Source organism: Microtus ochrogaster, chromosome 7 (assembly GCF_000317375.1).
Source record: "Microtus ochrogaster isolate Prairie Vole_2 chromosome 7, MicOch1.0, whole genome shotgun sequence".
Lineage (NCBI taxonomy): Eukaryota > Metazoa > Chordata > Mammalia > Rodentia > Cricetidae > Microtus > Microtus ochrogaster.
In genome coordinates this window covers 31,713,624-31,730,278 of record NC_022014.1, presented here as the reverse complement: position 1 = coordinate 31,730,278, position 16,655 = coordinate 31,713,624, and the positions used below count along the sequence as shown (strand labels likewise).

The 16,655-nt window shown below is 45.1% G+C and overlaps 1 protein-coding gene across 1 annotated transcript in view; it reads left to right on the top strand.

The window, feature by feature from the left end:
- Window positions 1–1,565, top strand: part of LOC101997616 (protein SCO1 homolog, mitochondrial) — a 12,112-nt gene extending 10,547 nt beyond the window's left edge. The window contains exon 6 of the mRNA XM_005349849.1: window positions 785–1,565. Coding sequence (XP_005349906.1) covers window positions 785–916 — 132 coding nt within the window. The 3' untranslated portion in view covers window positions 917–1,565. The remainder of the gene's footprint in view (window positions 1–784) is intronic.
- The last annotated feature ends 15,090 nt before the right edge of the window (window positions 1,566–16,655 follow it).

Below are 16,655 nucleotides of genomic sequence, written 5' to 3'. Positions count from 1 at the left end.
TTGATGATGTCAGGCATTTGAAGAGCACAGTCAAGAGAATTGATGATGTCAGGCATTTGAAGAGCACAGTCAAGAGAGTTGATGATGTCAGGCTCCCAGAGCAGCATCTGTGGGGTTTCCAAGCAGTCTGCTTCAGCTGCAAAGCTCAGAATAGCAAATGCAGATTTCCCAGGGGAGAAAAACATCTTCCAGTTTTTGTTTGAATCACTAATATCTTGACTAAATCACTATTAGGATTTGCAAATTACATGCTTCAGCTAGTGGTTGGTTTTCTGGTTTCTCCATAAACCATGGCAAGCGGAGATTAGGCAGTAATGAGAGCCAGTTCTTCTTAAACATGAGGTTGGACACCCGGACTGTGTTCTGAACTACTCAGAGTAGTTCTGAGCCCTGCTCTGGCTTCCATGAATGAATGGAGAAGGGGTTAGATGAGAATACCCTCAGAAGTGGAAGGTGTTCCAAAACAGCATCGCTGTTTTACTACATAGGGTATTTATGAAGGCTGATAGAAGGTGAATTCTCAGAGAATGTTCGGGTGAGTATATGAAAAATTGTACCAAAATATTCCTAAGCTGACTCAGAGCAGTGGCCATTGCTTATTTCTGGGACGTGAGATTTCAGGTAGTCCCTGACTGTGAGTGTGCTGCAGTCAGCAAAGGCTCATTTGGTAGACAGTGCTTCTCTGAGCAGATACTACAGTGGTTAGTTAAGCACTGATGTTAATGTCTCTTACCCTGCAGCCTCTTTCTCTTCAGTAACATGTCTCTTTCTTTCCTCTTTACAGGTTGATCATACAATAATAATGTACTTGGTGGGACCAGATGGAGAGTTTCTTGATTACTTTGGCCAAAACAAGAAGGCGGCAGAAATAGCTGGTTCAATTGCTGCACACATGAGGTCACACAAGAAGAGGTAGCTAGAGTGGTGTCACCAGACACAGGACTGCCTTGTTGAAGACTTGGTCTCCCAGAGGAGCCTCTACAACATGGCTTTCATATCCTGAGATCATCGTTCTACTTAAGATGTTACCCTTGGGCTCACCAACTGAAGTCTGCCCCATAGCTACCATAAGTCCAAAGGGCCATGGTAAGCAGAACAGGCCTCCCAGGGCCGTAGGAATGGCCCTTGCAGCAGCACTGATACCCCAACAGCATCTGGGACCTTGCTCGGACAAATTGTAGGGCCAGATTCTACAGCAGCGTATAATTTCCACAGTGCTCTTGGTTTTTCAACTTGTGTGCTAGATGGTTGATAGTCAAGATAGACTTCCAAGTCATCCTTATACTTGCGTGCAGAGTCCGGTCTTCCTTGGAGAGGAGTATAACTGTTAGGTTTGCATTTCGTACCCTCAGCAACTGCTGCCTGGACAGCTGAAGGAGAAAACTTCTGTGTGGACGTAACCGTTGGCTCAATTCTTGCTTTTGTTATTTAAAAAACTAAATGATTTGGCTGGTTTTCAGTGATAGACCAAATGGAAATGAGGATATTAATTATGACTGGTCTAGTTTTTTTTTCATATACCAGATTATACAGCATATAAAATAAAGATGTAATCAATTTAGCAGCTTGGAAACGTGTCACTTGGCTTCTGTGGAGAGTGGGTGCCTAGTGCACCCATGTTCGGGGTAGAGGCTGCAGGCTGAAATGGATGGGTAGGTTAGTGCTTGTTAAATGCAGGCTCCCAGACTTGGAGCTCACGTCTTGTTTGGGTGACATACAGACACCTGGGTTTCCTGGGGACAGACAACTGACAGGCTAATGATATGAGTCCACACCTAGACCAGGTGCCTCATGGAGAAACAGCATAACCAGGGGTTGTCAGCAGCTATTCCAGAAAATGCTGTTGGCCTGGGCATGGTGTCAAACACCTTTAATCCCAGCACTCAGGGCTGAGGCAGAGGCAGAGGCAGGTGGTTCTCTATGAGTTTGAGGCCAGCTGGGATACCCAGTGAAACTTTGTCTCCAGAAAAAGAAAAGAAGAAAGACCATGCTAGTTGAGTAATGGTGCATCTTGACTTTGTTTCTGAATTAAACTGCCCTAATACCTGGGTTTGGCTCGCACATTTTCAACTTGAGCCTTTCCAGTAAATCCAAAAATGCTACAAATAAGCCTTGTTGGAAAGCATTCTTTCCATAAACCAGTCAGCTTTTATATGCACATGATGCGGGCTTATCTCCAGCTTTTTAACATCTCATTACATACATTTAGCCTAATGTGAGTACCTACATCACTGTGAAAGAATACCCTGTATGTATTACAGGCCAAATCATGTCGTTCTCAATTCATGTGTTCACGTCCTGGAATCGGTCACTTCAGAATGTGACTGTATTTGGAGATTAAGTCTTTAAGGAGGTCATTTAGTTAAAATGAGGCTGTTAGGTTAGGCCCTCCCTAAAGTAATATTGGTGTCCTAAAAACGTAGGAGATGAGGACCCAGGAGAACAGGTGGAAACTGGTGCCCATCCACTAACCACAGAAAGAGGTGTATAGAAGAAACCAACTTCTGACATCTCCATAGACTGCTGGTCTCTAGAACCTTAAGAAAACAGATGTCTCCTGTTTAAACCACTCAGTTGTAGCAAACCACTTCGTGATAGGCAACTGGAAGATTTGTTCCTGTCCCAATTAGTTGGTTTAGAATGTCTTTCTTGGGAGCATCTTAAAGACTTGATCTTACAAGAAGATACTGAGCATCAGAAATAGCAAATGTTTTGCCCCAGAACACTGTGGCATGCTTGCTCATTCCCAGCTTTTGCAGGTTAGCCCTCCTGTGATATCCCAGAAAGGAAAACTGTTGCAGGTTAGCCCTCCTGTGATGCTCCAGAAAGAAGAGCTTTTGCAGAAACCTTTCATGTGCTCTTCATCCAAAGTACCCTAGGCTGACCTTGAACTTGCAGTCCTTGTCAGTGTAATTCATCAGTACAGTAAGTAGCCAAACAGCTGCTGGCTTTGACAACTGCTCCATCAGATTGCAACCATTCCTGTCAAGCATTTCTAGATACGAAGTGTCGTTCCCACGGTGAGATAAGAAAGGGTCCATATGTTATCTCTTTCCCAAGAGTTCCTGGGGCCTAGTTCAGTTCTGGCTCGAGCTGATTTAATTCTGTCTCAGTCTGTACACAGCTTCCGCTAAAGACCTTGAGAGCAGAGGTCCTATGAGCAGGCTTCCTTCTCCATCTGCGGGATAGTTAACTGGAGATGAGCTTTGCTCAGAAGCTGGCATGTTCAGTCTATGGATACCTATATGCGTGTACTACGTGGCAGTCGCTGTCCTTAGCATTAGGACTTTGGGAGTGAGCAAGTCACCAGGAACTTTTTTTTTTTACAGGTAGATTGTACAGAGTGTGCGTAGTGTACAGAGTGTACATAGTGTACAGAGTGTACATGGTGTACAGAGTATTCAGAGTGTACTAATTAGTACTGAGAAGAAACTCAAAGAAGACAAGAGTGAAAAGAGATGGAGATGAATGTGTATGGAAGGATTCAATGACCACTTAATGCCATCAAATATCCAGCTAGTGATAACTCGTGGTTATACTTTGGTCCTTTGATTCTCAGAAGCCATGGTACTCCATATTATACTGTAATTATGTGCACATTGCACTGAGATCAAGGAGGGTACAAGTATAGTAGTGTGCAAGATGGACCAGAACAAAAGCAACAACCTACCTGTTGGTATTTTTATTTGTAAAACCAGGATCACATTAGGACAACATCAGATGCTGGGACCACAAGCCAGAATGGTGCTCAGCTCCAGCAGGACTTGGAATGGTTGGTTGTGGTTGAAGCAGACACAAGGCCTCTTCCAGAGTGACGGAAGCATTCTGTGGCCTGAACTAAGTGGTGGCTTACATACCTGGAAGTTTGACTTATCTGTGCTCCTCTACAATCTGTACCTTCAAAACACAGAGGAAGAATTCCTATGAATGACCTAGAAAAAAAGCATGTCTGGGACATGAGAAAGGTTCACGTCTCAGCAACTTGTTCTAGCTCAGCAGAGTAGCATTGAAGAACCTTGTTGGCTGCTAAAGAGAACAGCAGCTGGTCAGTGTTCCACTCCAGTGATCCTTGTGCCCCGTTCAGTCCCTTTTTTATGGAATGAGCCAGAGGCGCTACCCTTCCAGTCCAGCCATCTGAAGTATTCCTGGGTGGGTCTGCAGTTGTCAGCCCATTATCCATTTTCCATCCAAGGATGCTGTGAAGGTAAGAGCCCAGGCTGAGCTTGAGAAAGACAGCCTTACCCTTGCATCTGTTGGGCACTGAGGTCTTGTGATGGCCTTGAGGTCTGATTCCTGCCATCATGGTTTCAGTTGTGTCATCGTGATGGTGTTGGGAGAAAGGGCCTGGATCCCTCTTGAGTTTGTAGAAAAGCTAATAAAACTTTGGTGGACATTGCCAATTCAAACTGTAATGTGGTTTCAGTTTATTTTATAACTAGAATGTGCATACTTTGCATAGTCTTATATATGTTCACTCCGTCTATAAAAATTTAAATGTATAGACGGCTTAGTATTTTTATTCCATGTTGCTGTGCTGTGATCCTCACTTTGTGGGGGTAATGCTCTGGAGTTCCCGAGCATCCAGTTTTAGGTCCAATCTACACGATATTTTCACTTCCTCCCTTCTTGCTCTTTGTCTGGAGATTCTGAATGAACCTTTTTATTACAACCAGAAAACCAAGAAATGCAGTTGTGACATGGCTGCAAAGGCAGAACGTATAAAGTTGGTCATTGTCAGGCTTGGTCAAAACATACGTCAATAACTACTGACCCCAATGCATAAGAAATGCATGTGGTCCGTAAAGAAATTACATATGAATAACTTCAAAAATCCAGGCAAAGGATCCTTGAAATACATAGTTCCCAAGAGAGGAATAACAGGGAAATGATAGATGAAGAAGGTGGCATTGCTAGTGATCAGTACTGGAAGTTAAAACAGTGGAATTTCCTCTCAGGTTCATGAGGCACTGCAAAGAATGGTACCCATTAATTATGACTCTTGCATAGAACTGGCAGAGAAACTATGGCAACCATTTTGGACGGTGATTCCATGGCAGATTACAAACCTGCTATCCTACTATTTTCAGAAATAACTGGAGCGAATGCAGACATTTGCTTCCTGAAGCACTTTTGTATTAAATACTATATATTAGTGTGAGATGCAGAACTATCTGTGTACTCAGTGTCAGCAGGTAAACAGTGGTACATTCATAAACAGAAGGACACAGAATCTAAAGGAGCTGTAGGGCTGTGAGAATAGCTTGCCCAGCATATGTGAGGCCCTGGTTTTGATCTCCAGGACCGCATAATAGTTACATTGGAGTAAGTTTAAAAGAGGGGCTGTTGATTAATATTTAAGGGTCTGAAAAGATATTAAGTACATAATTTGAATTAGGTAGTCCACAAAAGTTTGTTCTCATTTTTGGGTAAACACAAAAAATTTACACCAAATGTCAACAGTTGTTCAACAATGGAAGTACATTTATGGTATGGGAAGTCCTGAATAAGTGTTGCTTTTATTGGTTAATGAGTTAAGAAACTGTTTTGGCCTGTGATAGGGCAGAGTAGAGCTAGGCGGGGAAAACTAAACTGAATGTTGGGAGGAAGAAGGCAGAGTCAGGGAGAAGCCATGTAGCTGCCATAGGAGACAGACGCCTCCGCTGAAGCCTGTTGAAGCTTTGCTGGTAGGCTACAACCTTGTGGTGATACACAGATTAATGGAGATGGGTTAGTTTAGAATATAAGAGCTAGCTAGAAATATGCTTAAGCTATTGGCCAAACAGTATTACAAATAATATGGTTTCTGTGTGATTATTTCATGGTCTGGGCAGCTGGGAATGAACTAACAGCTTCCCCCTAAACATTCATAAATTTTCTTATTTTCAGTTAATCTGTTTTCTTAGCCTTTCCAAGTGAATATACATTATGTTTATAAGAATGATAGTATTATATAATAAGAATGAGTCATTGGGACTGAAGAAATGACTGCCTGGATAGAACTGGCTGTAAATCATTAGGACCTGAATTCAAAGCCCCAGGATACACATGAAACAAAGCCAGGCATGAGGGTAGCTGGGGCTTGCTACTTGCCAGCCTTCCTCTAGATTCAGGCAAAGACTATGTCTCAATAAAGTAAGGCAGAAAGAGATAGAGCAGGCCACCAGTACCCTCCTCTGGTTTTTACATGTGTGCACAGGAATATGCATCTGCACACACACACAAACACGTACACCATACACACATGCAAGTTTTTATTTAAAATTTTTTATTATTTATATTTTTTGTATGAATGCCTGCACGGAAGAAGGCATCAGATCCTATAAGAGGTGGTTATGAGCCACCACGTGGTTGCTAGGAATTGAATCAGGACTTCTGGAAGAATAGCCAGTGCTCTTAACCACTGAGCCATCTCTCCAGCCCTAGTGCATTTTTTTTTATATATAAAAGACTCGTTATTAGGAAAAATGGTTAAGTGTTGGGGGCTGTGGACCCCCAGACCCTGAATTTCCTGTAAACAACTTGTTTTCCTGTATTTGCAGCTGCTCAGAGCATGAGACCCTCAGGAGTTCTGATGGCAGGGGAGTGGTTTCTAGTGGGTTTGGCTGGGGTGTGACTATCAGTTAAGGATCCCTATATAAGCTGCCCTGGAACACAATTAAGGGGGCAATCTTGTTTCAGTGATGACCCATGTTCCCGTCTCTCTCTCTCTCTCTCTCTGTATGTGTGTGTGTGTCTGTGTGTGTATGTATGTGTTTAAATCTCCAGCTCTTTTCCCGGCTCGCAAACCTGTCCCATAGAGCAGGTGCTACAGTCAAATCTAAGGAAGACAAATAGTTTGTCTCTATGTTGATTTCAATCATGGTTTGCTGCTTCAAACATTATGGTGCTAGGAGAAATTGCAACATTAAGAGCAGGATCAGATATTATGTGCTGTGATCCACTAATAATGTCTGCAGGGGTTGTAGGAAGCAATAGTAGCCCTTTTGATCTAAATCCCACCAGCCAAGAAAGTGAGGCACTAGGTTTACTGTTGCCCTGTGTGCTTAGTTGCTTTAGACTGGAGAAGGGCATAGAATGACTTGGGCTTCCCATGCAAAGCCTCATGGAAACCCCAGGGAGAAATGCCTTTAGTGGCAGGCTGTTTTGTCAGCCAGAGAATGCCATATATTAGACAGACAACCCTTCGCCTCAACACATATACAGACTTGTGTCTCTCTTGTACTTTAAGTGACAGTCAGAAGGTACTAAAGATGAGGATTTATAATTATTTAGGTCCCCCCCCCATCTTTTTTATTTTATGTAGAAAGAAACTAAGGTCAAGACATTTCGCAAGTTTAAATTTTACAGGGGAAATTTGTTTCTTCCATAATTCAAGACTATTGTATCAGTGTCGAGGCACCGAGGTAGCTCCATGCAACATGCTCAGAGCAGGGACCAGCACCCACCATAGTCCATCCCCTGCACAACACACACATCCTGCTGAGTCATAGCTTCCCCACCAATTAAACAGGGATATGGCCACCTGCTCTGCCTATTCCCTGGGATTGTAGCAAGGCTCAAATAAGATCAGGGACAAATGAGGAAAGCATTGGCAACACATACAAGATCACTAAAGCCTTTGACATATGAAAGTTCCTAAAGTAGAAAAATATACTTGAGAGAAAAAGGGCAAGAGGTATGAAGATGAGGACTGTGAGTGACCAGAAAGACATCCAGCATCACAGGGAAGCACAACCAGGATACATGAATAATACAGCTGCCCGAACAAAACCTGAACAATGACAATAAACATGCTGACACGGCAGGGGGACATCTCACAGTGTCCCACCCCTAGACAAAGAATTACAGGCAACTAGTGGCTGTTGAGAGGGGGAAAATTAGTCTGAAAAAAGTACAAAAAAAAAAAAAAAGGAAGAAAGGCTACAAATAAAAGTTGAGAGATTTTGCCACTTCACAGAGACTGAGTCTCTTCCAGATCTTCCTCGGTGTGGTCATATAATCTTGGATACTGCCTTTTGCTCCTCCTACCCCTCAATCCTGCTCTGCTCTCGGGCTGGGAGGCCCCTCATGTCCCATCATGGGAGGACAGAAGAAAGAGCCTGTCTACAGTTGGCTCCTCTGCCGGGTGGCCTGTCTCTGCCCACTGACACCTATTGAAGGCCATGCTCTGTGGCCTCCAGATTCTTGGAGCTACTGTGTAAATCCCTGTCCCCACCTCAAGTATCCCACCGTGTTCTCATGCTTATACCAGACAGAGGGAACCAAGAAATGACTGTGACAGATGTTAATTATAAATTCACGTATAAATTATATACCTTTGTGATCTGTACAAGGGGAGAAAGAAATTTGACATAGTTCCAGGAGGCCTTGCTACCACTGGCCCAGCAGTGCCTCAAATGCAAAACAGAAGTCCATCACTGCTTTCTGTTAGAAACCCCAGTGCACAGCTGCCTCTTATTAAAGATGGGGCAGGGGAGGAGACATCACCTTTCTCATCCTTCCCGCCTCCTTTTGAGTTCTACTCGCCCTGAAACCAAGAAGTGTAAATCTCCTCCCTTTGGTATCTCAGTGCCCCAAGACTTCATGGAGACCTAACCTGGCCTGGGTTCTACTCAGCAGTGTTCCTAAGTCAATTTCTGAGATGATAACTCTAAATCAGGCTCACATTAGATCCATCCCCAAGCAGAAATAGTGTCTTTCCAGAGCACTCTGCCCCTACACCCAGCCTGTTTGTCACTTGAGGTAGACCCAAAAGGTCATTGCCCTTTTCTCTGTCAACAAGTGGCACTGGGGCCTACAGGTTGCCGCTTGTCCCTTGCCGTGACCGTTTTGTTGCCATATCACTCATCAGTTTGCCCACAGCCTCACTGGTTCCTATGCACCTGTTTTCATATTCTTGCAAGCATCAAATGGCAACAGTTACCATTTGCTATGATCTAATACCATAATAGATACCTTTTGAGACCATTCCCACAGAAACTCATGTTCTAAAGACTTAGTCCCTGGTGGAGCTATGTTAGGAGATCATAAAACCATTAAGAGATGGGGCTTCATGGAAGATAAGTAGGTTTGGGGGAGTAGGTAGTTCTTACAAGCCCCCACTCAGTTCCCATAAGGATACATTATAAAAGAGAGGCCTTGTTTATGGAATATGGTTTCTAATACAACCTGGCATTACAGCCAAAAGAACCACTTAGCAAACATCCCAGTTTCTTTACAGTTCTTCATGTTCTGTTTTGTTGAGGCGTCATCTCACTGTATAGCCAAGACTGGCTTTAAATGTAAGATCCTTAGCCTCCAAGTGCTGGGGTTGTAGGCTTTTCTACCATGCCCAGCTACTTAGCCTTATTTTTGAATGTATAAACCAGGTCCAGTTCCTAGCACCCACATGTTTACATTTATAAAGCCCGTGAAAGGCATCATTTCCATTGCTCTCTGCACATAGCTGTTGTTATTAATTTCTGGGTTAGCGTTTGGTGGTTGTTTGAATGAGAAATATCCCCTATAGGCTCATCTGTTTTAAATACTTGGTCCCCAGAAGATGGAACTACTTGTGAAGGATTAGGAGGTGTGACCTTGTTGAAGGAAGTAGTCACCTAGGGCTCTCTTTGAGGCTTGAAAAGGCTCAGGACATTCCCATTGTTTCTTCTGCATCTGACTTCCAGGTCAACAGATGTGAGCTCTCAGCTGTTCCTGCCATCATGCCTTTGCTTGGACATCATGGACTCTAGCCTCTGAAACCATAATCCTCAAATTAAATGCTTTCTTTTATAAGCTGCATTGGTCATAGCGTTTTATTACAGCAATATTAAAGTAATTGAGACACCTCATTTCTTGACAAAGATGAGCAAATAGAAATAGATAATGTTGTTTCTCCTCTTTTGCACCAAAGTCTGTACTTTTATGCACTGTTCTGGACATTTCTCTCTCTCTCTCTCTCTCTCTCTCTCTCTCTCTCTCTCTCTCCTCTCTCTCTTTCATTTACAATAAATTGTGGAAATTAATTTATATCAGCTCATAGGAATATTTTTAATTCTACCATGGAACAATATAAATTATGGCACAAATTATCTAACCAGCTTTGTATTAATGAGCATTTGTGCTGCTTACCATCTTTTATTGTAGATGGTGCCACAGTAAATAGCCTGGCTGACTCTGGAGAGCTGGCTCAGCAGTCAAGAGCCCTGGCTGCTCGTCCAGAGGAACTCAATTACCTTTCATTGTAATTGCTGAATCTCCTGGCAGGGCCTTACCTCTTGGCAAGCTGCTTTTCTTAGAATCTCTTCTCCTGTCCTGTTAGAGCATCCTCATCCATCAGGGTACTCTACCCTCCCAACCACATGAGCCCCATCAATCACTGCAGTCTAGCACAGTCTTGGGACAGTAGCTGTCATCTCCTCTGAGCCAGCTGAATGTCACAAACCCATACAAACACCTTCCCCTCCCGTCTTTTCCTTCTATTTTACCATGATGTGACATCACGTCCCAATGTGGTCACTTTTCAGCACCAGCTCTGTCTCTGACAGATTAAGGGTTGACATTTCCCAAAAGCTTCTCCTGATCCATTTTGCGGGCTACCCCAGCTTGTGTATAATCTCTGAATCAACTGTCTCTGATCTCTTCCCACTGAGTTAATGAGGTGCTTCATAGTCTGGCATTCTAACTCCAAGCTGGTATCTGCTGGCTTCATATTCCAAGCTGGTTTCTTTTCAGTTTCCTGCTCAACAATCAAAATTCCTACTCATGCCTCCTGCATAGTATTTCTATAATAATGCATGAACTGGGCTTTCAAAAATCTCCAGAGCAGTGCCCCAAAGTGACTGCAAGTGCTGGCCATTTTTCCCCTTGCACTCATAGTGAGCACTTATAATAGGTTACATGATGGAAGGCAGACAGATTAACTTTTATTACATTGGCGGAATAAGGAGGCTTTTTAAAACTATGTTTTGAATGTATTAATTTTTAGAATAGGCCAGCATAAGAGTTATAAAAAGTCAAGCCATATCCCTCCTCCATCTCTTCAGCTGTGTGCTTCTCCTTCCAAAGGAAAGAGAATTCCGACACTTCAGTAGCTGTCTGTCGCCCAGTGATGACTTTCTCTGGACTATAGTTTTACGGGGTCTGCTTTTTTCTCATTGCCTGAAAGTTTCCTCTTTCTATCCTTTTTCTTCCTGCTGTTACCCTCAACAGAACACCTCCCTACAAACCTCCTCTTCACTAGTTCTAGGCCTACTGCCCCCTGGTGCATGTGAGATACGTTCTGGCACCCCAAGGCCTGCAGCCACAGAGGGCACAGAAGATACACTTTCCACCGTGTGTAGCTGTCTGTGATCAGTTGAAATTACAAACTGGGCACAAGCAGACCTTAACAGCAGTACAAATAAAGTCAGATTCTAACAAAAACCTGCAATAATGGATTGTGTGGATGTGGTCTCTGTCTCCTGAGAATCCAGACAAGCTCAGGTATGATGGCACAGGCCTTAATCACAGGAGGCTGAGGCAGGAGGGTGGCGAGTTGGAAGGCAGCTTTCACTACGCAGAGAGATTCTGCTTCAAAAAGAAAAAGATCCCAGCCAAACACTATAGCAATATTTTCAGACAGTGGTCTATCTAGAGTAACAGAAAGCGTGGAATGATGGGGAAGTTGGGGCGGGGGGGGACTTTTGGACCTGCCCTGCTCCAGGTCTGAGCATGCCTCTTCACCAAATACCCTTTCACTGCCTTCCCGGTCCCCATCTACTTTGTCCAACTGAAAGACACTGCTATCTCACTTGAATTCAAAGTCACAAGTGCCTTCCTGGCTCAGGGCCCCTAACTTTCACCTCAGAACCAGGGAACAGTTTTGGAGCAGAATAATGGAGTCGGTCATTTCTAGTGACACCCAATCCTCCTCACACAGTGGGACGTGGAGAATGCACTTGATCCAGGAGACATGTGCTCACCGAAGCTGACTTCATGCTCTGGCAAACAGTGGTCCTGGGAATGCTGCAGCATGGCCGGGAGCCCCAGCATCCACACTTTGGGTTCAGACATCAAACAGAAGGCAGATAGCCAGGGAGGAGGAAGCAGCTAGGCATCCCAGGGCGGGTGGTGAGCACCTGACCTCCTGAGCCTGCCTGCATTCCTGAGACACAGTTCATTTTTTTCCAGCTCCTAAGGGATAAATGAAGCCCTGGGCTCCGGCTGTGGGGATTAGCTCTGCCTGTGTGATGGCTCCAAGAACAAGAGTTTCTCTGTTCCCCAGGGATGGCTAATAATATACTATATGTCATCTGTCCTCTGTTTATCAGAGAAAGAATTCCCTGCCAAGAGAGCATCAAGTTTGCCCCCAGAAAGCTGCCTCTTCTGATTTTCTCTTTAGATAGACACCTTAAAATATATTATCTGATCTTGTTCCCTCTCTACAACTCAGTAAACACATATTCAGAATAATCTACTCAACTTACCACTTAGAAATTCCGTAATGCATTCAAGCAGAGAAGACAGCTTACATTTGACAAACACTGGTGTGTCGAATACTCGAATAGCCTATGGAATGCGTCTAACTGGTCTGTGAGATGCACAGTTTACTCCCATTTCACAGACGAGAGAACAGGTCCTGGAAACACGATGTCCGATCCTGTGGTTTAGGAGTGGGCGACTGTGGTGTACCTAATCCTCAGCCCCACGTTCTTTTTGTAGCAAGCCATGCCCACCACTTCTCTGAGCACTTCTGTCTCTTGGTTCCTTCCACACTCTCTTTGTTCTGCTTTCCGGGCCATGATTGCTGTTGTCATCCATGTCCCTGAGAACTTCTAGAGAGCTGTTCTCTGTCTCCAATGCTGCTCTCTTCACAACCCCTAGAACCTTCCTTTCTCCCCTGCCTCCAATCCCTTACACGTAAGGAAGGGTGTTTGGCAAGCGACTTTGTGGACCTCTCTGTTCTTCTTCTTCTTCTTCCCGGAGACGAAAGGACGATGCAAGACACAACAAAACCCACGTGACGTGGAAGAGAAGGGAAAAGAGGACGAATGGACGGCGTTCCAGCTTTTAAAGGGTCCCCCACGCACGTGGGTCAAACGCCACGTTCTGCACCTGCGCAGCCTTTGCGTGGAAAGCTAGTTCCCCAGACGAGCGACGCTCAGGGGCCTTCTGGGGAATAACACTCTCGATGTGGCATTTTTGACTATGTTGTGTTTTCTGCTAGGCTCAGAATCTACTTGGTGACAGTAAATGAGTCTGACGGGAAGAGGAAAGGATCTCTGACTTTAGAACAGCAGTAGGTTAAAGTAACCTGCCCAGAATATTTCTCTTCCGAATCCTGAGGTGTGAATGGCTCCAATTATGTAGATAATTGATGGCTATACAGGACAAGTCCCTCCCTACAAGGACTACAGATGATAAAGAAGAACCTGGAGGCATCCATCTCTCTGTCTGTGTCTACCAATGTCTAAGATGTAGCCCTGGCCTCTTGCATTATCTTTGCAAGCCTGCTACCATCTGTTCCCTAGGCGATGCCTCGCTGTCTTGCCCATCTCTTCCCAGGATCTGGACAGAAGAAAGCATGGTGGCTTGGGACAATGTGTCACTGGACAGGAAGTTCAGAGGCAGTAGCCCATGCTCTTTCAGGTGATGGATGGACGCTTCCGGACTGACGGGGATAGAAGAAAGATGAACATTTCCATCCAAACTGCAGCCAGAGGAGCCATGAGAAGATGTGGCTCCACAGTGGGTTTCTGGGTAGCATGGGGGATAGCGAGCCTCAGCATACTCTCCAACCACTTCCTTTGCCTGGCCTCACTGAACATATAAATACATGCAGCTTTGCTCTGAAGTTGCCTGGATCTTGGAAGTGAATCTCTGAAGTCTCCATGACTCATCACCCTTAACGTGATTTCTGTTGGGGAAAGACTATCTTCCGATTCCAGCGTATCTTCTAAAAGTGTCTTAGATAGGAAAGAGCATCCAGAGGGTGTTTAATAAATGCTCCTTATTAAAAACTTTGGTCCTGTTTTCTCCCTTTTCCACCTAGCTTCAATTTCTGAGCTGTGTGTGGGTAGGCTGGGAGGGGACGGTCCTCATTCTTAAATGGGGTATATTGGCACATAATTTTCTAGTAAAATAAGCAACTACGGGGTGGCTCTTCAGTCACTCCCCTCAAAGAACAGGTTAGGAAACAAACAGCGGAATGGAAATGAACAAAAATTTCAAATATACCTTAATTCTTTTCTGAATATTCCAGTCCTGATTTAGAAATGACGGCATCTGTTAGACAATACCCACCCTCTCTTTCTCTGCATTGCCCCCTTCACCCGCCCATCCCAGCTGGCAGCTGGTCTTTCCTAATTGGTAATATGTCTTGATAACCACAGGGCTCTAAGCAGCTGTCACTGTATACATGGGCTGGTGGCATAGCTCCCTGTCATTAACTCACTTGTTGGTCCTACTAGTGCTTAAGGAAGGATTAAGTTAATAATGACCGTAATGAGACAGAAAGCAAAGAGAGAAAGGAGAGAGAAGGAAAAGGAGAAAAAAACCTATAATTCCATGGCACAAGCTTTACAGTCGAAGTGCCCTGACACATGCTTGCTTTGGGATGAGTCTGGCTCGTAATCCTAAGGGGGTCACAACAGGTTCAGTCTTGTTATATTTGTTTTCTCAAGCAATGAGATTTCTAAGCAAGTAGCACAATGGTGTGTGCCTGGTCATGGCTCCCACTGATTTCCAGGGTCGGAGGGCCTGCAGGATGGAGTCAGGCAGGGCTCCTAAAGCAAAGGCTATCCCCCTGTACCAGGTGAAGAAGCACCTAGCCCGAGTTCAGAGAAAGGCATCTCAAATTCCCGGCTTTCTACAGTTGGGAGAATGGTTTCGGACCCTGCTCATTTCTATATATACTTTTCCCTTGGCAACGGCAAAAAATACGTGTGGAAGGGGCCAGTTCTCAGCCTGTGGTGTCACTCATTCACTTTCCAAATATAGAGAAAGAATGAGTCCAGGGGGTTAGCGGTGGCCTATAAAAGGCCAGGGGGGTGGCTGCTCCTCCGTGGCTCACTCTGCCGTGGTCAGAGGTAAGTGGCAGGACTTTCCTTCTAACTCTTCTGGCCTTGGCTGCCTCCACACCTGGTTCAGCCACAGCTCTGGGCTGTGGCCCTGCCTGGCTCTGTCACACCGGGCGGCCCTTGTTTTCCTTCTCAAAGCGTTCGATAAGAACATGCATGGAGTGAGATACGAGGCTCAACACCCAGCTGCCTGCTGCTCCCTCCGCCTCTCACTCTTTGTTCTGCTCAGGCAGGATCCTGTTGGACACGTGTGTGCCTGTCCACCATGGCTTGACGGCCTCCTGTTGCCTCTCTGCCCCACGGAGTGGGCAGAGGACGCTGCATTCCCTACCTGGACTCTATACCTGTTGGGCGTTTAGTGGCCTCCACACCACATGCTGTGGTCACCAGGTTTAAATGAGCCAATCTCAGCATTGTCTCTGATTGCAGACAACCAGGAGGCCTGACCTCACCTGCTAACAGCTTTTATTGCCAGGGTCTCTGTCCATTTAGAATCCTCGCTCTTTTCAAGTCGGATGATCTTGCAGTTTGAAGAAACTGTCAGACCGGGCTGGGAGAGCCTGCCTGCCAGGCAGTTTTGCCTAGCTAGAGGCATGACTTGTCTGCTCCTCCGGCTTGCTTTGGGGATAAGGCTCTTTGTAGCCATCTAGGCCTCAGGGAGTGTGAGTTGAGTCTCTTCAAGGTCTGGTTGAACACAGAAGCAGAGCTTGCGCCTAAGCCTCCGTGTTGTGCTCTTGCAGGTCCCATAGGCCACAGCTGCTGCTGCTCTCTGCTGTCCTGTGGGTGTGACTCAGGTGAGGATCAAGTTGTGTCCCTGGGCTGCAGGAAATCTTCAGGGAAACCCCGATCACCCAGCTCCCTCATCCCAGGGAGAGCTTAAACACACACTAGACTTCAGGGAGTGGGAGAAAGGGCCCTTCCTCCCCAGGGCCATAGCCAGAGGCTCCCATCTCTTCCTTGTTTTTTTTTTTTTTTTTTTTTTTTTTTTTTTTTTTTTTAAACAGGGTCTCACTATGTAGCCCTAGATGGCTTAGAACTCATTAGGTAGACCAGGCTGACTTCAAACTCAAAGAGATCTACCTACCTCTGCCTCCTGAGGTCTGGGATTAAAGACATATGCCGCCATGCCTGACCTTCTGTCTATTCTTAGCGTGGAAGGAAGAAGCCATCTTGATTCAAAACAGTTCATAACTGCCTTTTCCATTTGCTGTTCGGTATTCTCTCTATGAGGAATGCCTCTATTTATTCTATTTTTTCATGGTATTTATTTTTGAATGTTCTGTCTGCCATATGTGCACCTCAGAAGGGGAAAATGGAGTGTCAGGAGTGGCATTAAAGGTCCCTTTACCAGATTGAAGGAATCAAGACATTGGAATTAAATGGACTCTATTTAAGCCCACAGAATACAGTAGCAACTCAACAAATATGAGTTGATTCCATTTTCCTAGGGCTGACTTCTTGTGTGGAGCCCTACTGGGCATGGATGGACCTGCCTAAACCTCCTTAACCCAGTCTGAGAGGCTTTCATGGAAGGCAGTGGTGATGGGAAGGCGGGGTGGACAGGTTGATATACTAGGGTAGGCAGGAGGCTGCCTGTTGTCTGGCCAGGGAGCAGCT